Source organism: Agelaius tricolor, unplaced genomic scaffold, assembly GCF_023055355.1.
Source record: "Agelaius tricolor isolate 1412-34295 unplaced genomic scaffold, bAgeTri1.0.p SCAF_34, whole genome shotgun sequence".
NCBI lineage: Eukaryota > Metazoa > Chordata > Aves > Passeriformes > Icteridae > Agelaius > Agelaius tricolor.
Genome location: NW_027269294.1, coordinates 2,280,478 through 2,308,045, shown reverse-complemented (window position 1 = coordinate 2,308,045; position 27,568 = coordinate 2,280,478). Strand labels below are relative to the sequence as shown.

Genomic DNA, 27,568 nt, shown 5'->3' with positions numbered 1-27,568 from the left:
GGGTGCACTGTGAAGCAGCTACACAGAGGTTGAGATTTCGAGTTTAGTTACAAATTTGGCTTTAATTCTGCTTCATTTTAAACTTGAAGATTGATTGTGAGCTCACAGCATTTTCCTAGATACCAAACCACACTGTGTATGCCCATAGATACATTTCTAAAATAACAGACTTTTGTGCTACTTAAAATTCACAAACATTGCATAAATGAAAAGCTTGCCACATCTTGCTTATATATTATACATAATTTGAGCATATTTGAGTATGATGTATTTCATTAATACTGCAAATATATGGGCACAGATTGATCTTTGAGTCTGAGACTGCTTTAGTTAATCCTCAGAGAAATTGGGCTGCTTTTGTAAGAAAAAAGAACACAGAGTTTTGAACAAAATAATAACAAATATGCCTTGAAGTATGGGATGAAATTTTTGCTTTTTTAGTGAACCTGACTGGGGTTTTGTAGCACATAGCAATGAAAAACCTTCCAAAGAATGCACATCTGTTCATTTTAGATGATAGAAAATGTTATGACAATAATTTGATGCAATAGCATCTTCATATAAATTCGGATGTTGTTGTAACATATATTCAGAGTTTCCTAAAGTAGGTTTATATTTGCAGTCTCAGTGACTATGGCATTGCGTGATCTTACTCTTTTTTTTTTTTCAAACATGTTTATATTTGTTGTTTGGAATCTTTGTAATTGGAAATATTGGAGCACTTTTTTTTCCTGTACTCTGCCTTTCAATGTGAATTATACCTTCCTTAGCCTTAACTTTTCATGCAGTCTGACCTTTGAGTGTATTCTAAAGACTGAATTTGAGTTACAGTTACCAAGGTAACACGCTATGGTTTCATCAGTTGCAGGATTATGAATCCTCTGCAGGATAAATCAGGAGGAGTAGAAGGATTTTTAAGGAGAGGGGTTTTTTTTGTTGTTTTTCTAACTCTAGTCTGCTTTGCCTTAGAGAAATATGTGACAACATTAAATTCTTTTTACTTTTGCCTTTTCATTTTCCATGAGAGCTGGAATGTGAAAGCCTGTCCTGCAGCATTAGTGGTGCCAGTGAAACACAGCAGTTTGCTCTTGTGCTTACACAGCCCCTGACAGATGTCTGTGCTTGGCTGCTGAAAAGTGGCTGTTGTTTCTATCTGCTTCTTGTACCATCCCATCAGAGCTCCCACCCAGCCATTCCTTCCCTGGCTCTGAATAGGTGAGAACTCCCTAATTTGATACACACAGGATCCACCAATGATCACAAACAATTTGAGTTGCCAGTGTGATGGCACCTGGATTTTGCCTTGAAGTGAATTATGGAATCATAACTTCTGGGAACTGGCCTTTGATAACCTTCAGCACAGGTTTGCAAAGAGCACCTGGGGAACGTTGCTACATTTCCTAGCTGGAATTAGAGGAAACCTCTGCTCATACTCACATTGCTACAGACATATGTGCATTAATTTTTCTTGTATTATCTCATACCTGTTTGGGCCTGTATAAGTTTAGATTCAAAATTTCTGACTTTCATTGCCCTGGGGATGGGCACTGCATCCTTTCATTGCATCCCTTCCAATGCAGTGCTGGTAGAAGTGGGAAATAAAGCCATGTTCTAGTTTTATTTGCATCTTCAGAAAAGCTTTTATTATAAAGTATTGTTTAGTCATGAAGATGAAAAATTTTTCTGTGGTCTGTGTCCTTGAGTAGCAGACATAATTTATTTAGAGCAGTCACATGTGAAAAGCTTTCTCTTCCCTTCCTCTTCCTCACATTTTCCCTTCCTTTTCTTTTAAGCTTGTCTTTACATGAGTTTTCCTTACGCCTTTTTTTTTCCCCTCTTTCCCTCTCACTTCTGTGTCATCCTTTTCTTTTTGATAGGATCCTTATCTGGGCTGAATGTAGCCCAGCAATACAAGACAATCCCCTTCATCAGTACTTTCTCTAAGTACTTTGGCTAAAAACAGAAGCTGAAAAATATGTAAGGGAAAGACTATTTAACTGAATCAACAAACTGAAACGAGATATAGGAATATTTAGTTGCATAGCATTCACAGAACCTTCCTGTGTTTAAAGTGTGTTAGATTTTCTTAGCTTTGTCTTTTATTACCTTTGTCTTCTCTTTCTGTTTTCACTGTGACTAAGGATGCTGAGATACTCACATGTGTATTATTGGATGGTTTGGGGTTTAACTATTTATCCATGTGACAGTGTAGAAAATCTTGGATGATTGCAATGGAATAATAAATCCCAAGAATTCAAAATTTCTGGACACCCAAACTGTGGAAAGTAAACTGCTACTTTAAAGTGCAGGAATACCAGGAAAGCTTATTCAGGTTTTTATTGTTCCTGCGAGAACTGCTGCAGCATTATGAGTACAAAGCCTCCTCCTTTTTCAAAGAGCTTCGCCCTCAGCTGGAGTTCAACTGAGCTCCAAGAGCTGTGTGGCAAAATAAAGAAATAAGGCACTGACCTTTTTATGGTGCAAAGTTGAATATGTGCAATCTTCTGTCTTTTTAAACCTCCTTTTAAAAAAACCATTATTTAAAAGATTGTTCCTTTCCTAAGTAAGTAAAATCAAATTCTGGGTTAATTATTTCATGCTGATTTTAAGGATTTACTGCTGCTCTGTGTTGATTGGTTGGTTTGGTTTTTGCCTGCCTTTTTCATTAAAACAGAGTTTGTCTAATGTTCACTTCGTGATATCAAGACAACTCATTTATGTTCTTTTACCTCTATTACTTCGATTCTGTCATGGATTATTTTTATCATCAGATAGTGAGTGATTATTTTAAGTGAAAGGTTACCTTGTGGGTATCTGCTGTTACATTTATATGTCACATTTATATTTATATATCTTACATTTATATGTCTGTAGTGCCCTCCTTTGCTTTAAGAGCTCAACATTATGCATTCTTCTGCTTTTTATTTAAGGTTTGGTTTTTTAACTTCATATCATTTAAGTTTTGAAGTGACTTAAAGCCATTTATGGATTTTAGGTGGCACAAAGAGCAGTGACAAAATTGGCTTTTTTAATCTGTTGCGAGGGCTAAAGGAGATAGGAGTACTATGCTGAAGCATCATTTTTGGTTACCAGCATATTTTAATAAGCATTTCAGTGGGCCTGACTTTGAAAAGACCAGAAGCTTGCTTTTCTGCCAAACTTTATCAAATTTAACATGTGGTTTGACGTATTGCAACTTGGATATGAGCATGCAGAGCTGACTGGCTGGGTGCTAAGCAGGTCATTTGCCTGTACAGTCCTGTTGATTACAGGAACATGGGACTGAAGGGCATTTTCCAGTAACCAAAGGGCAAATCCTGTCACAGACTGAGCTGCCACCACCCTCTTGGCAATGGACATGGAATATTTACTCAGTGTAGTCAGTTCTTGCTTTGTGGAACATGTACTTTTGTTTTAATCTCATTCTCACTGCATAGCGGTGGTACTGTCCTTTTAGTTTCATCCTTTCATTCTTTAATATGTTTGGTTTTTATGCCTTGTTTTAGTTTCCAGTGGCTGACTAGCTCTATTTTTGTACTGAGTTTCTTTGCTTTATCAGGAGACTCTGACAGTTCTTCTGGATGCTAAGTGTTCCAAACTGACAGGCTGCCCATGTCATTTTAGCAACCTGACAGTCATCCTGGAGTCTCCTTGTTGCTTCTGTTCTTGCTCCTAATCTCTTTTTTTCACATGGTCACTCATTCACTTAATTCTTCACCCTTTTTCAAACAATTTTCCACTGTGATTTTGATTTAAAAGAAAGTTGAGATTTGAAGACTCAGTGTGTGAGTCCATGCATGTGTTGAAAGCAATAATTTGTATTATTCCTTCCCTGAAGTGATTCTACAAAGGTATTCTGAAAGATATCATATTCTAAAATGTATACAAACTGATTCTACAGAGTCACTCTAAGAGAACTCTACTTTAGACATGTCAGCTCCCTTTACAAATAATGTCTATTTATGAATTGCATTAGTATTATATATTTATGCCTTGCATACATGACAATCTCTTATTCCATAATCTAGTGAATTTACTTGTACGCTTCAAAATATAATTTTTGTTTGTTTGTTTGTTTGTTTCATAAACTTCAGTTTCACAGTCCTTCTTAGTTTCAAGGAACAACTTACAAGCTGCAGCACTTAGATATAAGTAGGTGTTCCTGCTGGATTTTTGGACTATTGTTCATTGTTAATGAATGATCCTCATTCATATTCCTGCTGGAGTATTTGCAGCAGGACATCCTGCTTAACAAGTGACACAGTGAAATTTAACAGAGCAAAAATTAGGCACCTTTTTTTTTTCTTCCTAGAGTTGGCATTTCTAAGATCTCAGTCTCTGATAGGCCTCTTGTTTTGATTTAGATAAAGTATAAGCATGAGGATATACTTGTCCATTCATGAGCATTCTTTTTTCTCAAGAAACAGTGCAATCCCTGTCAGATTTGCCATCTAGCTCCACCTTCTGGGGACTGGGCATCCTTATTAACTGAGATTGAGAAGTTTCAGTGTGAGCAAGGAGCAGAAGATTGTTTTGGAAAACTTAATCACACAAAGGTTGTCCTCTTTACTAGTGACATGTGCAACTCTATATTCTCTAATAATTCATATCTTCTCAGTTACTAGGGCAAGGCTTTCTGCAAACTTAGAATTTTTATTGTTTACCAAAAAACCAAATACATATGTAAGTAAGGCTCTGTATTCGTTGGGACATTAAGTACTCAGTAGGATTTATTTTTAATAAATTTAGTATGAATGTTCTTTACTAAAAAAATTACCTTGAGAATTAAAAATCCTTTGCTTTCCTTTTAAATGCAACTATTACAGACAAAAACTGCTTGTGTTAGTAAATTAATAGTATAAGTATTAGTATAGTATAGTATAAGTATTAGTATTCCAAACATGTAGTCTCCCCTCAAAAAAATGTTGTGAGAAAATTATCTTGAAGCTACCACAAGGTATGTGCATATTTGGAAATCATAATAGAAGGTGGTTATCAGTTGTTTACTGCCAACCTAGAAGGCTACATGAAGAAGAGTCCACTTAGATTTGTTCTGGGTCCAGTATTATTTAATATTTTTATTACTGACTTGCCTTATGAAATATGGATGATGCATATAAAATTTGCAGATGCTTAAACCTGGGAGAGGCTTTAAGCACTGTTGGAGCAGGATTAGAATGGATCCCGATGAAGCACTGAAATACTAGGATGCAGTTCACCCTGCATTCAAGGACAAATACAAAGTTACATTCCTGAAGAAACAGAAATCCACAGTGCAGGTGGACTGGTTAACTGGCAGCTCAGTAAAAACAGGACTAAGTATTCTGTGATTTGTGGCCAGTATGTGACCCCCTCTATCCATAAATTTAAAGAATGCTCTGGGTTGGAAGGGATCTTAAAGGGCATCTCATTCCAGCCCATCTGCAGCGGTTGGGCAGGGACACCTTCCACTAGACCTGGCTGCTCAAAGTCCCAGCCAGCCTGGCCTTGAACACTTGCAGGGATGGGGCATCCACAGCTGCTCTGGGCAGCCTGTGCCAGCCCCTCATCACCCTCTCTGGGAAGGATTTTGTCCTAATATCCAGTCTAATCCCACACTCTCTCAGTTTGAATCCATTCCCCCTTCTCCTGTTTGTACACATGCTCTTCTTTTATGAAGAAGGCTGTCAGAAATGCTCTTTAGCCCTATCCACATAACCTGAAATTGTAACAGCAGGTTCAAGAAGTGTAGTTAGTTCTTGAAATTCTGCTTTTTCTGCCCTGGCTATCAGAGTACGTGCCACATCCTTGGCTGTGTCTGTATCCAGCTCTCCTTTCCCATGGAAAAGGAGCAGATGTCTGTTTGCTGTACCTTCAAGTCTACTTTGAAATGGCCAAGTATAATCTTTTTCATTATTAGCTCAAGTAAGAAGCAGCCCACAAACTGTAGTCTTACCACATACAGCCCTGCTTATTGCTTCGTTGAGCATTACATATTTTGAGCTTGCTTTGCTGCTGTTGCTTTTATTGGCATATGTATATTGCTTAAATTAATGAAGGATTGTAATTAGACTTGAGAGTTGAGATTGCCTGATCTGTCTGCACTGACTTCCAGTACGTTTCACTTATTTGTCTACCTTATTTCTAAACTCGTCTGTGTTTTGCAGCAGCCTCTGGTTGTTCTTTTGCTTTTATTCCCTGGAATGAACACCACAGTTAGTTCTTGTTATTTTCTCCCCATGAAGAGGTGAAATCAAGTTGCTGCTCAGTCTTTTTCATCAGCTTAAGGAGATTAAACTCTAAATCTTGGTAGCTCTGAACTGCAAGCTCTCCATTTTTCCAGCAGGCTCTCTAAAACATGCACACCAGACTTTGGCACGCAGTGTGTCATCACTGTTAATCAATGACATGTATAAAATCACCTGGAGCTCGTACCTGGGGGTGGCTTATGATCTGTTTTGTCAGGCTGACACTCACTTCAGAACTGCTTTTTTCCAGGGAATGCTTGCTCAGTCTGTATTACTCATGGTTAAATATGTATGACTGTGTTAAAACTCGTGTTGTCTGACCACAAAGATAATAAAGAGCTCGTCTTGTTCTCTGTGTCTGCTCTGTCCTTATTCCCCTTTCCTGCTCCTTACTTTCTCCCAGCTTTCAAAGTTCTCTCCAGTCTTCTTGGCTACAGTTTTATTAATTGATGTGTTTTTCTGGAGCTCAGCCAAATTGACTGGCAACAGGCAACTGTCTTCCTGCCTAAAGAACTTCCTCAGTACTAATGAGTTTTTACTGGCCTGACTCAGAATGTTACCTGAAACAACATGCAGCTGTCTTGCACCTAATTACAACAGATTTTAATTATCATTGATTCTTAATTACACTAATCTACAGAAAATATGAGCCAATTATAGACTGTTGCATTGTCAGTTGCATTCCCAACTTTTATATTGATTCTTCCAGAGTGTTGATTTCCCTCATTTCAAACCATACAATGAAACTGAGATGTAGATTCTGAAGGAGGGGGATTTATTTGTTTTTTTTTTTTTTTTTATTATTTGCTCAACTTAGGGGTAGGCAAAGCCATATGCAACTACAAGGCAGGTCTGATTTTATTAAATCCTATAAAATTCAGGAGTAGCTGGGATTATTGAGCAAGTTTGTGTAAGGTGTTCCAATTCTCCTCCATTCCTACTTATCACTGTTTCATTTGTAATGTATTAAGGAATCACATTTTTCAAGCATTTTACAAGGGGTTTTTTAATATGCCTAGCATGTGTTTTTACAGAGAAAAACATGTTTCAAAATAGTCTACATCTCTCTGATAGAAATAGCTAAAATGAGTTCAAAATCTCTAAATATTTAAAAAGAACAACATAGAGAGAAGCTAAAAAAAAGGAATATGATCTGAAGCTTATTGTATTTCCAGCCTGTAGATTAAGTAAGTGAGACCTTTCCAGATACCTATTTGTTATTGTGTTTTGCTCTCCAGCACCCACTTTTTCTTAAATATTTGGCTATTCTTTCTGGTTTTGCATTTTTGATGCTATTCCATTTCTTACATAGGCAGTTTTAAGTCCTGAAAGGAGACTCCATCACCACTGTATTAATCTTTGTGTGCTAAATGATGTTTCATGTGTTTCCCTGTATACTCTGTTTGTGACACTTAAACACAAGTTCTGCAGAGATGCTGGGACTGTTAGAAAAGGCCATTGTTTCAGAGTGCAGTTGGCTTCAGGCCAGGGATTTAACCCCATTCCCAGTGGTAAGATGAAATCCTACTTACAAGTATGTTCTCCAGTGGCATTTGTGGTCCCACAGTGGTCTGGGGAGAGCTGCAAGGGTTCTTTTAAAGGGAAGGGTGATCTATGCAGCTGCTGCTGCCATCCTTCCTAGTGGAAAAGGGTTTTTCACTGCACGTTTTCCACTTTGGAACAGATGACCTGTTGTGTTCTAGGTGACTGGTATGAACAGCTGTACCCGCTGGTGATTACCCTGAAGGACTGCATGGGAGAGGTGGTGACCAGGGCCAAGCAGTCCATGGCCTTTGTCCTGCTCCAGGAACTTGCCTGTGGCTTGCCCCAGTGTTTGATGCTGACCCTAAGAAGAGACATCGTCTTTAGCCAAGCAGTAGGTTGTCTTGTGTCACTTACTTCCTTCTCTTGCTGTAATGACAAGCATACTGTTCATGCCAGTGTTTGTGATTTTCTTTCTCGTTGGTTTTTTTTTTCCCCTTGCAATTTGATACAACTTTTTTATTTATTTTCCATGATATTCACCTAAATAATTTATAATGTGGTAAGAAACTAAATAGTAGATAGAAATCCATGATGGTACTTCTATCACCGAGTCAGAGAAGCAGGTCTGCAATGGACTGGAAAAGTTGCCTAATCCTGCCTTTCCACGAAGAAATATCCAGAAATCTATTTTTAGACTTGCTAGAGTATATAGTTCTCAAGTCTAGCTTTGAATGTATCCTGCTGATATTCATAATCACAGAATAGGTAGGGTTAAGGGACCTCTGGTGATCACCCACTCCAACCCCTCCTTCCAAGGCAGGGTCACCTAGAGCCAGTGACACAGGGACACACCCAGGTGGGGCTGGAATGTATTCAGAGAGGGGGACTCCAGATTCTTCTTGGGCAGCCTGTTCCAGTGCTCTGCCACCCTCAGTGTAAAGAAGTTCTTCCTCATGTTGAGGTGGAATGTCTTATGTTTTAGTTTATGGCCTCATCCTGTTGCTGGGGGCCATGGAAAAGAACCTGGCACTTCGTCCTAGCACTCACCTTTGAGGTATTTATGTGCATTAATGAGATCCCCTTCAGTCTTCTCCAGACTGAACAGGCCCAGCTCCTGCAGTCTCTCCTCATAAGAGAGATGCTCCAGACCCAAATCATCTTTGTGTTCCTTCTCTGGACTCTCTCCAGTAGCTCCTTGTCTTTCTTGTCCTAATGAGCCCAGAATTGAACACAGCACTCTAGATGTGGCCTCACGGGGTACTGGCTAGGCAGCATCCAAGCTAGGGAGATTTTTTTTCTCCTGGTCACCTTGGAAATAGAGAGGAGATTATTTCTTTTCAGTTTGTAGCAGTATTTTAAGTGTTTAAATACTATTAGCATGTCTTTCCTTAGAACTGTCTTCCCTTGGCAAATAACTGAAGCTCTTTATATCTTCTCCTGTATATCATGTTTTTTCCAGATAGATCTTTTTCTAAATATTTCACTTAATTTCTCTCTTAAGTTGTATGTTGCAACTGCCGAGGAGATTCAGTTCCATTAGATGTTGAACCACTTTCAAATCCATCATAATTCACATGTTAAATTCACATAATTCACATCATAATTTACAGTCTTACATGTTTGAAGCCTGACAAGTGAGGTTCTGGTCTTATTTATGTCAGTGTAAATAGCACACAATGATACAAAACAAATTAGGCTTATCTAATATAAATTAACAGAATATTTCACTACTTTATACACCCCAAAAAAACCCATCAAAATACATTATTATGAAATCATGTATATAGTCACTAAACAGAAATACCTATGCTGATTTCTCAAATATGTAGGTGTTACCTCTGTTGTGTATAATGATAGCAAGCCTCATTTGAACTATTTGTCTTGTAACAGTACTCTTAGTTGCATGTGTTTTAATTATCTTTACAGCTCGCTGGATTGGTCTGTGGTTTTGTAATCAAATTGCACACAGGTTTACATGATCAAGGATTTTTACAACAGCTTCATACTGTTGGATTGCTCGTGCAGTATGAAGGACTCCTTAGTACATATAGTAAGTATTGTTCTTGGACAAAGTTCCTTGTGTACCCTGCCCAGAAGTTACCCAGGAAGCTCTTATTTTAACCTCTGCTCTGTTTCCACTAATTTGGCTTGTTGAATCAAATAGCACAGCTGAAGTTATTGATACTGTGTTGTTAATTTTGCAGCAAAAATTATTAATCTGTTTCATTCTGAGTGCCTCAGAGAACACGGCCTGCTAATTGTTCCATGCAGACCTGACCCAAAATACCAGGATTATAAAATTAATCCAAACAGAAGATTTAAACACTTACTGCTTTTATCAGCCTCGGCCCTGATCACCAGTGCTGATAATGTGAAGATAGCCTGAAAACAGTTTCATAGTTTGTTACAGATGCCATTAATTGATATGTATTAAAAGGGAAATTTGGAGGGAGAAATTGCCTTATGTTTCAAACTTTGAACTAGATCTACTGGAATCATTCCCTGAATCAGAGATTTTGACTAAAGTAGAGGAATTTAGCATTTGTGCAGCTTTTTAATGCATTTGCTCATTTGGAGATAGCTGTCTTCTCCATTTTGCATGATGCTTGTTTTCATTCTCAAAACCTTTCTCCTCCACCAGCAGGAAAGCCTTTTAAAAACTTTCAGAATAGACAAAAATGGCTTTTCTGAGGTTATTTTATGCCTATATAGAGCAGGCTGATTTTCAGAATTGCTTAATACTCATGATTACCATTTAGGCCACAGAATTGTCAGCAGTTCAAGAAATTAGTCTGGTTTTATGTAGGTTACTGTAATGTGGATTTAGAACTGTGGTTTCTAGATGCACAGACTGGAAAATATATTGCTTTACTCTAACCTATACAGTGACCCATCTGCCAACTCTGTTAATAGTCTCTTTAATCTTTCCATGTAGGTGAAGAAGCAGGGATGCTAGAAGACATGGCTGTGGGCATTTCAGATTTGCAGAAAGTAATGTTTAAAGTAATTGAAGCCAAGTCAGAAGATTTTTTGCCTATTATAACTGGAAGGCGGTAAGAACTTTGTTTCTTGGACCCCAGGAAATTAAGCTATAGTTTTAATCTGTAGCCCATGAAACCCATCTAATGGTGTTCTTGTTGCTGAATTCTATTTTATTGAAAGTGCATTGTTTTACTTTTTAGAAGGTGAGGTAGTAGGGATTCTAAAAGCCAGTAAGCTCTGGGTTACTCTCCTGATAAAAAGCTACAAGTTCCAGTTACTAATACAAATTAATCTGAACAATGTCTGTGTTGTGCACAGCTGCTGGTGCATTATTCACACATGGATACTGAATCCTGTACAGGTGACAAGGCCATTATTTATGAATGTGGTCTCTAACTGAGAAACTTTGGTTTTGAATGTCCTGAATTTGTATTTCAGCATGAGAAATGAAATTGCAATTCCAAGAGTTAGGCCTTGATTGTTTTTAAGACGGAAACCAAGAAACTCAGATGCCACTTAGTATTAAAAATTTAGTAGTCACTTTTAAAAATGGAAGCCTTTTTTAGCTGCTGAAAATCACACAGGACATACACAGTCTCAGAAATCCTTGCACAAAATCACTTATTGTTTATAAATCTCACATAAGTACTGCTGAATATCAGGACATAAACTGCAGAACTCCATTGATTTTGGCTATTTGAGGGTTAACAAGATTGGAATGGATTTTTCATCTTTATTATTATTCTAGTCTGAAGCTCCAAATACTTTTATTTTGCAAAAATCACTTCCTTAATAGTATCATTGCTCTTAAGATGACTGTAAATTAAATTCAGCTAAAAGGAGCAACTTTTAGAAAATATATGTTTCCTCTCAAGGAGGCTTTCACCACTGATTTACTTAATTATTCTGGATGATTCACTCTCATCATATGGGCTTTCTGAGAAGGGATTGAAATAAATAACAGGAAGGCTGGAGTATGATAGGCAATACATTGGGAATAATTAAGAATAATTATTCTGTGTGGATAAAACAGAGGAAATACATCCTTTGTAAATCACAGCAGTCAAAAATCCTGAAAAATCCAACATCTACATTTGCTGGCTTGCTGCCATTACTATGGCACCTGAGCTGTCACAGCAGGAGGTCCTGGATTTGAAGGAGACTGGAGCTTTCAGCTGTCTCAGGCATTCTGGATTGATGGAGCAGTCAGTGTTTAGGAAGAAGGGCCACAGCCCGTGATGGCTGTACTGTACTTGCTGGCAGATATTCAGTGGATGGGATTGGTATCAGAAGAAAATAAAATCTATAAGGTTTATGTGGTGGAGTCCCATTCCTCTTAGAGCTGTGAGGAGACTGCTCCTATCAAACAGCATTGGGAGTCAACCATAAAAAGAAAAGATGAAAAGGTGAAAATCTAGTTATTTTCTAATATTTTTTTTAGAAACCCCCCATTTTTATTTTGATTGTTATATGGCATGGCTCAATAAATGAGAGTAAAAGACTGTAGAAATGCAAGACAGAAAATCAAACTAGAAATTCTTATATTGAAGAGTCAGCATATTCACTTGTCATTGTTTTTTCTAGGAAAGTGCTTAAACCTGATATTCTGTGTGCACAAACAAATCAATCCAAAGTGTGTGGCACTGTCTAGCAGTGCACTGATTTTCTGGTGTGGGTAGTAGACACCAGCCACCCAGGGGAGGTGAAATTCTGTTCAGGAACTCACATTCTTTTATTAGAGGCCAAAATATGCACTTTTTGAACATTCTTTACAGAATCATAGAATATTTTGAGTTAGAAGGGACCCATATGCATAATCAAGTCCAACTCCTGGCCTTGCACAGGGCTTCCTGAGAATCACACCCTGTGCCTGAGAGTTCAGATGCTTCTTGACCTCTGTCAGGCTTGGTGCTGTGGCACTTCCCGGGGGAGCCAGTTCAACCTGCTCAACCATTCTCTGACTGAAGAAAATTTTCCTGACATTCAACCTAAACCTCCCCTGACACAGCTCCAGGCTGTTTCCTTCTGGAGCTGAGTCCTGTCACTGCTCACTTGAGAGAAGAGATCAGTGCCTGCCCTGCTGCTTCCCCTCCTGATGAAGTTTACACCGCAGTGAGGTCTCCCCTCAGTCTCCTCCTCTCCGGGCTGAACAGACCAAGTGACCTCAGGCACCCCTCACACAACTTCCCCTCCAGGCCCTTCCCCACCCTCGTGGCCTCCTTTGGACACTCTCCAATGGCTCCATGCCTTGTTTCCATCGTGGCACCCCACAGTGCCCCCAGCCCTCGGGGTGAGGCCGCCCCGGTGCGGAGCAGAGCGGGACAATCCCCTCCCTTGCCCAGCTGGCCGTGCTGTGCCCGATGCCCCCAGGACACAGCTGCCCTCCTGGCTGCCAGGGCACTGCTGACTCACACCCAGCTTTGCATGGAGCAGCACCCCCAGGGCCCTTGGCACAGCGCTGCTCTCCAGCCTCTCATTCCCCCCTCTGTCCCTACAGCCAGGGCTGCCCCATCCCAGATGCACAATCTGGCCCTTCACCTGCTGAGCTGTCCACAACTGATGATTGCCCATCTCTCTAATTTGTTGAGGTCTCTGGAGGGCTTCTGTGACCTCAAGGGAGTTGACATCTCCTCCCAGTTTACTATCATCAGCAAACTTACTTAGCATTCCTTTGAGTCCTGCATCCATGTCATTGACAAAGATGTTGAAGAGCAGCACAGGGCCAAGGAGGGAGCCAGCAGAACCCCACTAGTGACTGGACACCATTGCTGTGTCACCCCATTCCCTGTAATCCTTTGTTCCTGACCCGTAAGCCAGCTGCTCACCTATCACATAACACTCTTATCCAGCTGTTTGCTGGACATTTTGTCCACTAGCATGCTGTGACAAGCTGTTTCAAAAGCTTTGCTGCAGTCCAGAAGTGTTGTCTGTTGGCTTTCCTGGATCAGCTAGGTGGGTTCATGTATTAGAATGCAGCTCAGAGAGCAGTATCCTGAGCTGCATCACAGTGTGACTAGCAGGTCAAGGGAGATGGCTTTCCCTCTCTCTTCTACTGTCATGAGGCTCCACCTGCAGTACTGCATGCTGCTCTGCGACCCCACACAAGAAGGATGTGGACCAATTAAAGGTCTTAATGAAGATGGGCTTAATAAAGATGATCAGAGGGCTGGAGCATTTCTCATGGAGACAGGCTGAGAGACTTGGGACTGTTCAACTTGGAGAAGACAACACTGTGGGGAGACCTTACAGCATTTTCCAGTACCAAATGGGGTTACAAGAGAGCTGGAGAGGGACTTTTTACAAGGACAAGGGGGAATGGATTCAAACTAAAAGAGGGGAAGTTCAGATCAGATGTTAGGAGGAAATTCTTTGCTCTGAGGGTGGTGAGGGACTGAAACAGATTGCACTATGAAGTTGTTGATGCCTCATCCCTGGAAGTGTTCATGACCTGGTTGAATGGGGCTCTGAGCAACGTGGTCTAGTGAAAGGTATCCCTGCCCATGGCAGAGGAGTTGCATTTAGATGATCTTTAAGGTCCCTTCCAACCCAAAGCATTCTATGATTGTGCACATGAACTTTGAGGTATCACAGTCTCTTATACCATGTTATCAACAAAGCCCAAGACTGGACTAGCACTTAAAGCCACACTGAAGTGATCTAAAACATTGCATTCATCTGAAAGAAGAGCTGGGTAAAGAACCTCCAAGCTGAGTTGCTGTGACTGACCATGTGTGCATTTTTTTTTCTTTTACAAAGCAACATCCATGTAAATTACTTGTTTTGAGTTTACTGCAATGAGTTCAAGGTATGCAATTTCAGCCAACTCAAAGCAGCTGCATGATCCATGACCCCCAGCCATGTGGAGGGTACCTTTTAGAAGCATTCTACCAGTATTACAAGTGTTTGTCTATCTTCATATGTGATGATAACAAATATTAGAGAATAAATAATGCAAAGAAAGTTATAGAGGGATATTTTTAAGCAGTCCTGTTTAGGCAAATCTTATACATTTAAATATTTAAGACCTAAATTTATACAGTTTCTTCTTAAATAGATGAAGATATATTATTTAGTGTCTTAAAACACAGGCTTACTTTCTCCACTCTGTTTTTCTGAAAGGTCATGAAATGTTAAAAATTAGGTACTGATTTTTCCATCTTGTTGGAAAATGTTGTACCCACCTAATCCATCTCCTGCCTGATAGCTCTGCACTGAATCTAGCCATGAAAGAGAGAAAGCATATGACAATAAAATTTACTGGGTTTTTTTTTTCTTTAAGTAGAATCACAGACCTGTAAGATCTTTGGCAAACTTATGTCAAGCAAGTCCTCCAGATTTCCTCCAGTCTTCCAGTACTTTGACTTGTTGCTTTTTTTGCCTCCACTTGACTTCAGTACTACTCCAGGACTTTCTAGACAGCTCTTTCATAGCTTTCTGGTCTTTTCTTTCCACAACCAGAAACGCATTGTTTTCATTGTGCACTTGGTAACAGACTTTTTAAAGTTACCAAGGATTATCTCTGAGACTTCAAAAAGTGTTTTGAAAAATAAAAAGGACAAGGGGAGAAGTCTCAAAATTGTTCTGACACTAATTTATCATGCCTAAAGACCATTATTTCTCAGTGTTCTTTCACATGCAGAGATTTGTAGCGATTTTGGGAGTAGTTAAATGTAACAATGCAGTGATTTGGTGGCAGTTTGGTTCTGTAGCACATGCTCTTTGAATTAGACTAAACCAAACTTTCTTCTCAAGCTCATCAAAGCATTCCATCACAGGAATGTTCTGGTAGTACTTGACAGCAGCCAGGAGGGCTCTCAGGCAGGCTAAGAATTAATACTGCTATGCAGAGGTCATGGGAACCACATTCTTTACTATCCTTTTTGCTAACTCTCTATTTCTTTCACATGTGGATTAATTGAACAAAACACAAACTTACCTGGGAAGCAGAACTATTTCAGTTTTCATCCCTCCTCCCTGAGACATGTATTCTCCATTCAGGGCTGATATTCCCTCTCAATGGGGAATGTCTGGCATTTGCTCAAAGATTGCATGCCAGTTTAGCCTGTACTAAGGCAGATGTTGCTGCCCTTGCTGAATGCAATTACATTGCAGTCACAGGTCTGCACTGCATCCATTTTACTTCTTTCTCAGATATATGAGCAGAATAAAGTTTAAACATCATCACTGGCTCTTCCAAGTGGAATCTGTTTTTCCAAACACTTGAGCTGGTGCCAATCATCCCTCAAGCTTGCTGAAGGTGTCAGAGCTACTGCAGAAACTGACATTTTTCTTCAAGGTGTTTTGTCTTTTTCTCACCCAAATTCTCCAGAGGGCATTTTTATTCTTTAGCAAGTATGTGAATGGAGAGTTGGAGGGACTTCATGATTATTTACTTCATGATTATCCATCTTAAATTTACATACAAAACTCGAGTGACTTCCTTGGCCTGACTTCTGTAGGCAGGATAGATCTTCATCCGTCCTGTTGCTGTAACACTCCTTGTTGCTGGTGTCATATTTCAAATGTTCTCTGCAGGAGTGAAAATTTCGGCCTCCATCATCAGTCAGCCCTCTCTGATTAAAATACCAGATCCTGGAAACAAATGGGTTTTCTTCTAGTCTGTTCTTTTTTTGTTAATTTCAATTGGTTGCTCTAACAATGAAAAGAAAGCTAATAAAAGCTAAGATAACATTATCCCATTGTTTCTGTTGTGGCTTCAGGCACCAGTTCTCAAAGGCAGGTGGAATCCAACCTGGGGCTTCCATGTGATCAGAATTTGACTTGGCAGCCAAAGTAGTACATTTTTCATGACATCAGACTGAAGAAAAATATAAGCCCAGAACTGCTATACATCATATCCCTTCTCCTAAAACAGGATTCACGCTTGTGTGATGAGCATTCAGTCATTATCTTCACAGAGACCATTTTGTTGTTGGTGATGCTTTCTACCCCCAGGGAGAAAATCCAACCATTGAAGAAAATGCGAGTTTTACTTTGGGTTTTTATGAAACATTTTTGCTCATATTACTTTTAGAATGGATACCAGATCAAGTTGTGACTTTGGAAGTAAGTTGTTTTTGTAACTCAGCAAGATGCATTGTAAGAATTGAGGTATTCTTATTGATATTTTGGTAGCAGAGGACTTTTTTGCTGCTTTCATCCTTAGTCCTATTTTCACTTCAGTAAAGAAGTTAGTTTATAGTTATATACTGTTATACCTGCCTTCCTTCATATAGCTTGGTTATGCTCTTAAAACAAGCAAGTTGAATCATCCCTTTTTATGGTTCAATTAAGGGAAAAAGGGAAGGATTTTTAAGTCTACACATTCTCTATAATTTAGGAAGATAATTTGAAGAAGACCAATCATGAACCCCATCCTTATTCTTGTTTTCATTTTTCCTAGTGAACATTATATTATAGAGGTCCAGCTTCCAGCAAAGATGTTTGAGCTGCTGCCACAAGAGATTAAAGAAGGAAAGCTGCTTCGCATGTATCCAGTGCTCTTTAATGTTGGAATCAATGAACAGCAAACACTGGCAGAGAGGTAAGAAAAGGCCACGTTTCATTTTCTGTCCGAGTACTCCATGCTGGTACAGGCTATCTCTCAGGATTAGAAACAAATCTTCTTTGTTATTTGCTCTTGGACAATCTCACATTGACTCAGTGTGTATTTTCAAAGGTGTTAAAGGAAATAAACACAAGCTATGAAGCAATGTAGAACAATGAAAAAGTCCAGATGAAGATAAGGCCATAAGCAGTGGTCATTTTACATTGTGTGCAAAGAAAGCCATAAGAGAAGACATAATAGCCACATATTTATAAATATGGGTATGTACTAATATCTACCAAGAAAATAAGTTCAATGCAGAAGCAGCTTTTCTGCATGCAGTTAAAATCTGCTTTTGTCTTAATTCAAAGTACTGCTTAACTCCTAAAGTTGTACATTTGTTTTTGAGACCGAAAACACCACACATGATTTATGGCTAAAAATATGGAGGGGTGTGTGGGATAAAGAACCTGAGACTATAAAAACATTTTTGTGGCACATTTCTAGGAAACGTTACTCTATTAGAAAAAAACATCTTTTTATTTGTTTTTTGATAAAATACACTTGAGAATATTTCTGGTTTAAAAGAAATGTTCTCATGTGACAGTGCAGCAATGGCTACTGAGGAAGTAGTCACATCTTTTCCCTGTGGCCTATTGAAATATTTGCTTCCCTTGTACACAATTTAGCAGCATATTTGGTATCTTCTGATCTGTGTCCCCTTCTCTCTGAGTTTCTCACTTAGCTGCCCATGCCTCTCTTCCTGTACTCCTCCATTCCCATTTCAAATCTATTCTAAGGATGAATTTCAAACACTCGGCCCTAACTATCATGGGGACATTCTTGTCTTTACAATCCTATCTCCTGTAGTACTGTGAGATTTAGTTTCTTGGCATGTGAAATGTGGCTGTTGTAGAAATCTTGATCTCAAAGAGAAAGATATTTGTTTTTATAGCTATAGTTAGTTTGTAGATAAGCTTCTATTCCATCTTGTGTCACTTCCATATTGGCCAGCTCTTACAGAAATTAATATGCTTAAGCAATAGCAGCACTAAGAGATGGAGGAGTGGGTGTTCTCTGCCTGTGGGACTGTTTGGAATTCCCCCAAGTGCCTTTCCATAGTCAAGATTTGTGAGGGGAAAAAAATAAGTGCCTTATTGCATGTTTGTAAATAGATTGCTTTGTTGATAAACTTTTGGAAGAAGTATGCATCAGTGATGATCTCGTTGCCAAAAATTAATTCCAAAGCATACAAGAACTTAACTACTGCATGTTTGACAAAATCTAATGCATTTAGCACCAAAGTTATTTCCTTATGCAAAGAAATAATTATGAAGGATAATTTATCTTTTTTTTCTTTTGTTTGTGGGTTTTGGGTTTTTTTCATAATTCAATATTGTGTATTTTCATAGGTTTGGAGATACCACTTTGCAGGAAAACATTAACCAGGAAAACTTAGAACTTCTCAAAGAATATTACAAGTTATTTACAGAAAAAATGCCTCCTGATTGTGAGTACAAAATAATGCAATGTCCAGATGGCTTTGAAAAGCTTTCAATGGGTAAAAGGTTATAAGACAGTAATATTAGCAGAGTTCTATAACTTGTTCCATAAATTTAAACATTTTGTGTCTGTACATGACCCTGCTGATCTCAGGAGTGATTTCAGGCCCTGTGCCACAGCAGAAACTACAGAGAAAATGAAACAGAGGAATAATGAACTGAACAGCTATTTTAAGTTATTAAAATAATAAGTTTCTTAATGTTTCATGTAGAGGACAGTCTGTACCTACTGTATTTTTACATAAATACTTGGTGGGAAATTTCATCAGCTTCAGTCATACCCTCTGTTCTTATTCTGAAAATGTGTTGAGGTTTGGTGAACCATTGAGAAATCTGCAGATCCAAATACAAGCAATGAGCCACATCATCATTATGATCATTATATGAATAACAAGGTTTCATTAGAATAGGCCCTGTGTTCCACTCCTGTAGAAATTGTGTATTATAAACATAAACATTACTATGCTGTTACTCTTATTGCCAAGAGCAAGGACTGAAAAAAAACTTCCGCATCAATCAAATCCTGTTAGTTTTAATGCCCAAACCATAGTCCCAAATGTTGGAGATTTAACAGCCTGATTTTTAAATGCTATGTAAAGCTTTGATACACATGCGTATGAATACATGTGTATCTCTTATATCAGGATGATTTTAACTTGTTAATAATTTTGACAGAAACAAAAGCTCTTCCTGAATGGTAGGCAGGATGCCCATCCATCCACCCACAGACCTGGTATTTATTTCCAGGATGTCTATAGAGAAACTCATACAATAACTTGGGTGATTAATTTAGGGGAATTTTGCTAAGAAAACATCCTCAAAAAACTAGCCTCATCCAGGTTAGGACTAAGGTAGATCTGCTACCTCATAAATGGATTTTATTTTATAAAAGCAAAAATTTGCATGCAGACAGTATTGGCTACTTTTCATTAACAGAATTTAAACTAGTACTGCCTTCCTGAAGGATTATTAGTGAGCCACACAGTTCCTGGACTTCTTTCAGACTGTGAAGGCTTTTGAGAACTAGTTGTGTCTAGTTCATCATGTATTTTCTGGTTATTATAACTTTCTTGCTTTTTTCTCTGAGAAGAAAGAACTGAGTCTCTTCTTTATACAATTTTTTATGGAACACAGAGCACCTTTTGGTTCCACTGCCCTTCCCAGTAGCTCCCTGCCAGTATACAGAGTCACTCTTTTGCCTTGGAGAAATGTGCCTTTTAAACCAGCCCCCTGGGAAAAAAGTGAAGCTCTCAAACTTGTTCATTTGTGGGAGGACTTTAATGCCACTCATGTTCCCCCACCTCTGGAGGACAAACCTCCATACATGGCTGGAAGCAACGCTGGTGCTGGGGCCAAGTGAGAGGCATTCAATATTGATGGCTTTTTGATGGTTTTGTCCCACCTATCCAGATGATTTCCTATAATGCCAAATCTGTGCTACAAAACAAATGCAGGACTGTGTTCCCAAGGCTGTCAGTTCCAAACAGTGCTCAAAAAGCCCAACAGAATTTGAGGACTCGCAGCCCTATTTGCCAGGCTGTTGCACCCACCCTTGGCAGCCTCCCTGGCCTGCTGCTTCATTCATATATTCCCTTTCAAAGAATTCAATTTTCCACTCCCTGAAAGGTATTGCCACCTTTGCTGTTAGTTTTCCTCATGTCTGTATTTCTCCTTGCCAATAATAGTCTTGCTTGTAACTAAGCATCCACTGACTTTGTCTTCTTTAAGATGAAGATACACTTCGTCATTTACCCATTTCTTAGCCTCTTAAATTCTTTTAGCAGAAACTGAAAATAAGAGCATGTTTCCAGCAAGATTCCTACCAAAAATGCTGACCAAATATAGCTCTGATTGAAGCACCAAAATGGTACTGCTTTTATAGAAATGCTAAGAGAGTAAGGGTCCAGAAATGTAAGATAGTTGTTTAGTAGTACATAATTAACTGAAAACAACAAGGCTGTTTGGTATTTCCAGGCTCCTCCCCCTTATAATCTATAAACCCAATTTGGTGGTTTAGTACTGTGGGGGACCCAAGGAGTTGAAGCAATTGATCATTTCCAGTCAAGGTGCAACTCATTTGGCAGTACTGTAAATTAGGAGACTCTTGCTGTACTGTGGTGAAGTCATCCCTCTGAGATGTTGCATTTTCTGCTGTGAACCAAAGGAAAGCTGCCTGGAAGCAATAAAATGTTTAGTGATACATTTGCATAATCCCCAAGCATCTTTGTAATTTTGTGCTCTCTGTTTTAAAGAAACAGATGCACCCATAAGTGTAATAGTCTAGCAGAGCGTGATGTGTTTTTATGTGCTCTACATTATCTAATGTACAATCAGAACTTGTAATACAGAGTTAAAACAATCCAAATTAAAATGATTGCAAAACAGATTCTGGATGTACATTTTCCTCCCTTTTTTTATTGTTTGTTTGTGAGGTTTTTTTAGACAGCACAGTATGAGTGAAGCAACTTAGTTCTTTTTGAATATATTTAAAGTACTTCTTACTATGAATCATGGATAAGGAAAACTACAGAATTTATTAGATGTAAAAGGTAAAAGCCTGTTGATAAGAGGGCTCATTCCAGCTTGGATCACGTTAGGAGAATAGATATTGACCTTCATTAATACTTCCCTCATTTTTATCCTTTCAATTGAGTATAAGTCTTTGGGCTTGGATTTGGGGCTTGGGTTGTGGGGTTTTTTCCCCTCACTGGATGGATAATTTACTTTCTCTGCTTGAAAAAACTGTATCCATTGATCAATTTAGTTTCACTTTGTTTCACTTGATTCTGACCCCTTTATTTGGTGAGAACTGTGATTAAAATTCTTTTTACTTTGCCACCACGAGAAGAAATAATTTCAAAAAACAGATTCCGCTTGATTTTATTGATTTTCAGAACTAGCGAAGATAAATGCAACATTAGAAAAATCCCTCCTCTATATACATATGAAACAGAGGGGGAAATGAAATTGCCTACTCTTGAATTTTTGCTAGAGATGTAGGATAAATTAAACTTAGGCTTAAATGCCATAACCAGAACAAGCAGGTAAATTTTTGGATTTTAAGCAAACTTGAAATTATTTTCTACTTCAAAATAAAGCCCCACTTAATTTCAGGAGAAATATACTTTGTTACTTTTTAGAGGGGATACAAAGTGCTGTTTAACACTTATGTTACGTTATATAAAAATCTGAGGCACATTTTAAAACAATAATTAGATGTTTCAATTTGAAAACAAAACCAAAATTTTTGACTTTAAAATAAAAAAAAAAATCATCCCATTAAAGCAGGTTGTAATACACTCAGGGTTTTTTTTTATTTTTCTGATTTCTTTTGAATGTCTGTAATAGCTGATGAACAGAACTACAGCAGAGATTTGATTTTGTTTTTCACCATCCATTTATAAGATAAAGGTTGAAGATACTTTAAATTTCCACATGAAGATCTTAGGGAGGACAAAGCAATACTCAGAAAGACATAAGCTTTGCTTATTCCTTAAATATTTAGCTGGTAATTTCCATCCTGTGTTCCCAAACAAGGCTGTTAAATAATAGACCTGTTCGTTACCATGAGCATTCTTTAGTCGGGACAATCATATCACCAACCTTATCAAAATGAGCAACTTTATTATCCTTTTTTCCCAGGTTTACCACATTTTCAAGAACAAAATGATTTAAAGGGATTGCTAGAAAGTCTTCATCAAAATATCCAGGCCAAAAAGAGAAAGAATGTAGAAATCATGTGGCTGGCTGCAACGGTAAGCTCTCTTGTTTCAAAGAAATTGATGAACTAATCATAAACTCATTTTCATAAGCTTGCTGACATTGTAAGTGCAATGGATTTTAAGGATATGACTGGAAAACTCCCTGGTTAAAGGAGGCAGATGTGCTGTAATAGTTTTTAATGTACTCATTCTCATAATCACTCATTCCACTCATAAATTTATCTCTATTTCCTCCACCTAAATTGCAGACAATTTCTTTTTCTCACTTTTTAAACTGGTAGAACCTGCTAGAATTTGAGCGATTTGTTTCATATCCATTCTTTGATAATATAAAATTACTCAAAATATTTTTTAGTGTCCTTGAGGTATGATGTGGGACATGATGGAATTGAATTAATTTCACAAGTAACTATCACAAAAGACATGCAAAGGATGGACAATCAGACACAGGGAGAACACAAAGAAAATTGTTTATCTAACAGTGATTAATACTTACTTTACTTTTTCCCCATAATTCCTTTCTGTTTCCCAGTTCTGTGGGGTTTGCACATACATACTAAAAAAAAAAAAAGGCCAGGAAAACAACTCTTAGATGTTTATAAAGAGCTCAAGCTTTTCAGGAATGTGAAATTCAGCCACGTAGTGGTCTTGGTATCTCTGCCCCCTTATACCAGCAGAGTGTTTTTGGTATCTACTGAAAGTGAAGCAAGGCTTTGTGTTTTGGGAGACTTTCAAATGTATATACCCTTCAAGGCAAATAAATATTTGATACAAAATTATTTATAACATTCTCCATGATGTTTTATTAACACCAGGGAAAAGAAAATATTAACTGTATCTTTGTATTAATAACAGTGCTGTAACTTTCATATTACTAATAACATTTTGCCATGTTGTTAATAAATATTATCACATGCTATTGCAGTATAATTCCTTTGTAAGGAAAAATATAAGTTTTTCTTGCAGTACCTGTCTTGCAATTACTATGAAACACTGCTTTTAGAAAAGTAAAAGATACAGTATAAAATTGTTTTCAAAAGAATGTGTTAAAACTTTGGGTATAGGAAGTTGTATTTTATCATCTATTCAGGGTTCCCTGAAAATAATTTCATGGGTGAAAAGCGTTCTTTGGACATACAAAGTGTTTCAGGTTTTTCATTCACTGAATTCTATTTCTCTTTAGGTTCCCTTACTTTAACTTTCTGAAATGTGTATTTCTGGTTCCAGTGATCTACACACTTTTATTCTATATTCCATTTATTTATTGAAAAAGATGTAAGAATAAAACTTTGTCAGTGCAGTAGCTGTGCAATATCACTTTTTTATTGCAGTAGAGGTACAAGATTCCTGCATGTAATCACTGATATAATTGGACTGTAAGAATAAATTTAGTACAAGTTGTGTATTTCCTCTCCTCCTATGTCTCCCTGCATCAGAGCCCATCACTCATCCAGAATAATTACCTGGGATTTTTTTACTTTATTTTATAAATGATTTTTTAATATTTTATATTTTTTTTAGGACTCATTCACATTGAATAGCCCCCATGAATCGTGGACTTCCAAAGATACTAGTGCAAAGAGAATTAATCTCTTCAATGAAACAGTTAACTTCTTTCACATAATTATTTAAGAAAATTATCATATAGTACTTGTTTTAAATCCCAGTGCAACTGTTCAAATTTTTAAACAGATTTAACTTTTAAATTTTTAAATTATATGATGGCAGAAACACTCATAGGTTCTCCTTCACTATCCTGTACCTCTTTGGATTCTAAGATTCCCTTAATTGATTCCCTAAATTAAACTTTTGAGATTGCCCTCACCATGGTATCACAAAGAACTTAAAGGGTCTAAGTATTTCTGATTTTAATAGAATTTAGTATTACTTATTGATTTTTAATAGAATTCTGAGAATGCAATTGGCAGATGAAGAAACACTTATTTGCTGAGCTGACACTGATCATATTCCAGTTCATCCTGTGAGCTCTCCCATGACAGCCGATGTGGGAATTTCCTTTTTGTGATTACTGCTGTAGTTTATTGCCTTGCCCTATTCTCACAAACATTTTGAGGTTTCATACTGTTACGCCTATGATTCTCCAGGGATAGGTGTAACCAAAGTATTACCTTTTCTCAGGACAAGTTATATCTGGGGAAAGGTGGACCCACATTTGGGCACAGAAGCTCTCCTCCAATTTTTCTTTTTCTAGTAAAATATTGTTTGAAACCATAGTATAAACTAATGGAATGGTAAAACCACAGATTGATTCCTAAGGGCAGAAATCATCCTCCAAAATGTTGTGTTTCCTTTATGTGTTGTAACTTTTTCAAAGTATAAGTGAAAGGAAAGACAATCCATGGCAGTCATTTGTGTTAAACTGTATTAATTATGAGCCATACATTGAACAGTTTACCTGTTGAAAATAAAAACTATGTAAGTTAGATTTATCTGTCTCCATACCTTCACAAGTAGTCTGCTACATTCATGTTTGTGAGTTAAGACTTATCATAGCTTTATTCATTAGGTATTCAGACAATTTAGCTTTCATTGAACAGGGTAGTTGCTAGATTGAGTTTTTTTATAGTTACAAAAGTCCCATGTCAAATTCAGGAACTCAGTGTACTGGTACTAACACTAATAGGTGCTTTCCTCTTGAGAGATGCTGTAGCTGTCAGGATGCCCTCTCTGGGCTTGCAGAGCTGTAGGGGCTGCACAGCCTGCCTGGTCAGGAGGGCTAACCTGTGGGGCCTGCCCGCGTTTCAGATTTGCCGGAAGCTGAATGGAGTGCGCTTCACCTGCTGCAAGAGTGCCAAAGACAGGACATCCATGTCAGTGACGCTGGAGCAGTGCTCCATCCTGAGGGACGAGCACCAGCTGCACAAAGACTTCTTCATTCGGGCGCTGGATTGCATGAGGAGGTAGGTGGGGCTCCCTGCATTGGAGCTAGGCCAGGACTGCCAGCACAAAGGCTCTAAGGCTGGTTCTAAATGCCCAGCAGAGCCCGAGCCTGCCTGAGCCGCAGCCTAAATGCTGCTGAGTCACCTCAGTGCAGGCTCTTTGCAGCCATGTGTTTTATCTGTCATTAACAGTTTGGGAAATAGATAGATAGATAGATAGATAGATAGATAGATAGATAGATAGATAGATAGATATGTGAAATCTTGCAAGAGTCAGCTCACCGACTGTAGAATCTGAGCAGTAGTCTGAACAGCAGTTGCTTTTAAAAAAAGCTATATTTCAGTTTTGAGGGTATTTTAAAAAGCATTTGCACAGCCATTAAATTATTTGTTCGACATCTACACAAATACTGAGAAAGCAAAAGAAACATTTGTTACAGACAGCAATTCTTACTAGTCTATGTTATTGAAAAGAAACATCCAAGTAGGTTTGGACTGGTGGTGTTTACCACTAATATCTGATAAAATCTTTACTGTGCTTTAGAAGAAGTTAATTAAAACATTTTTGATTCTAAATTGCAACTATGCAGAAATTGAGGCTGATGTCATCAGGAGTATGTAATTAAAAGATGTAAAGATTTTTCATTACCTGAGTCTTTGATGAATAAAAAACCTTCTCAAGCAAACAAGTGTCAATCATAAAATTAATCCAGATGCTAGGTTATCTAAAGAAACTTTCCTCATTGGTTTTAATGAGCTTATTCATATAGTTTTAATCATATAATAACAGTTCTAATCATATTGTCAGTAGGAGTTTTAAAATGTGTATCCCTGACACTAGAATAACACATAACAAAGGTCACTGCAAAACCAATAGAAAATATTTTGGTCATCCTGCAAAGAAGTAACTGAATCATATCTTGGACTTTTGTCCACAGACACAAATGGTTTGTATGATGGATTTATAAAGATCCTAAAAGTAAACAATCATGTTTATGGCCTGTAATGGGTAATTCTGGACCTTCATATTTATTATTGCCAGAATAGGTGCTTAATGTGTAGATTAATACTGTAGGTTTACCCACATAAACCCTTTGTCCTTTGGCAGAGATAGCTGTTCTAAAGAAAAAAGGTAATTTTATAAAGAGTAAATGAGCTGAGATGGCTTAGTTGTAGGTTTAGTTCACAAGGTGCTACTGATGCAGTGAGATGTGGTGTGTTGAACTGAGCTGTATTGTTTTGGATGTATTGTACCTTGCATAAATCCCCCAGTCTCTGTAGTGATTCAGTGAGTGAATGAGTTTTGTGCAGTCTTTCATAACTACATATTTTATCATTAATGAATTCTGAGTTTTCTGTGTTAAATTTTGTTTGTTGGCATTTCAAATGCTTTTTTTTTTTTTTGGTATGTCTCCAATAAATACAAATTATGTAAGCTACAGTAAGTTACCAGACCCAGGAAAACTAATTAATTACCTAAAATCACCATAATGTTAGAATAGCTTTGAGTAGAGTAGTAGGTTGGAAAATTTTCACAGACATAAATATAATTTTAAAAAACCTGGACTTGTTAGTAAAAAAAATCTAGTAGGTTTTTGTAGATCAAAATATAAATGATTCTGAGTGGGTTTATGTCATGTGACCGATTTGAAAGTTGAGAAGATTAACACATTAGTTATATTTGCAGGCAACAGTAATTTGAAGTCACAGAAGAATGTTGTAAAGGCAAAAAATCAGAATAATACTTAAAAATTAAACAAGCAAATGGGTATGAGGTTGAAGCACCATTACAAAAATGTAAAATCTATCAGTTATGCTGTAGTTTCAAACAGACAAAAGCTTTATCCTGCTTTACCCTGTATATGAATTTCAGTATTGAGCTAAAGTAGGTGAAAAATTAGTTACCTAGGAAACAATGACTTTGACTTGGGTGATAGGATTGTCTGAGGATTGAAGCAAAGGCTTTGCAATAGTGGCAGTAGCACACAAAATAATAAAGGATAATAAAGAAATAAATCTTCTAACTATGCTGGTTGCTATCAGCATAACACTGTTCACATAACTAGAGGTTTAAAAATAAAATTTAAAAAAAACCCAGCCAAAGTCCTCTTTTTCCCTTCCCAAATACTCTTTTTCCCTCATG

At 37.8% G+C, this 27,568-nt stretch overlaps 1 protein-coding gene across 6 annotated transcripts in view; it reads left to right on the top strand.

The window, feature by feature from the left end:
• INPP4B (inositol polyphosphate-4-phosphatase type II B) overlaps positions 1-27,568 on the top strand; it is a 289,404-nt gene that overhangs the window by 231,137 nt on the left and 30,699 nt on the right. For all 6 annotated transcript variants that reach the window (XM_071452338.1, XM_071452337.1, XM_071452336.1 and 3 more), the window contains 7 exons: positions 7,931-8,103; positions 9,639-9,762; positions 10,648-10,765; positions 17,098-17,238; positions 18,654-18,751; positions 22,446-22,558; positions 25,292-25,446. In XM_071452338.1, coding sequence (XP_071308439.1) covers positions 7,931-8,103; positions 9,639-9,762; positions 10,648-10,765; positions 17,098-17,238; positions 18,654-18,751; positions 22,446-22,558; positions 25,292-25,446 — 922 coding nt within the window. The remainder of the gene's footprint in view (positions 1-7,930; positions 8,104-9,638; positions 9,763-10,647; positions 10,766-17,097; positions 17,239-18,653; positions 18,752-22,445; positions 22,559-25,291; positions 25,447-27,568) is intronic.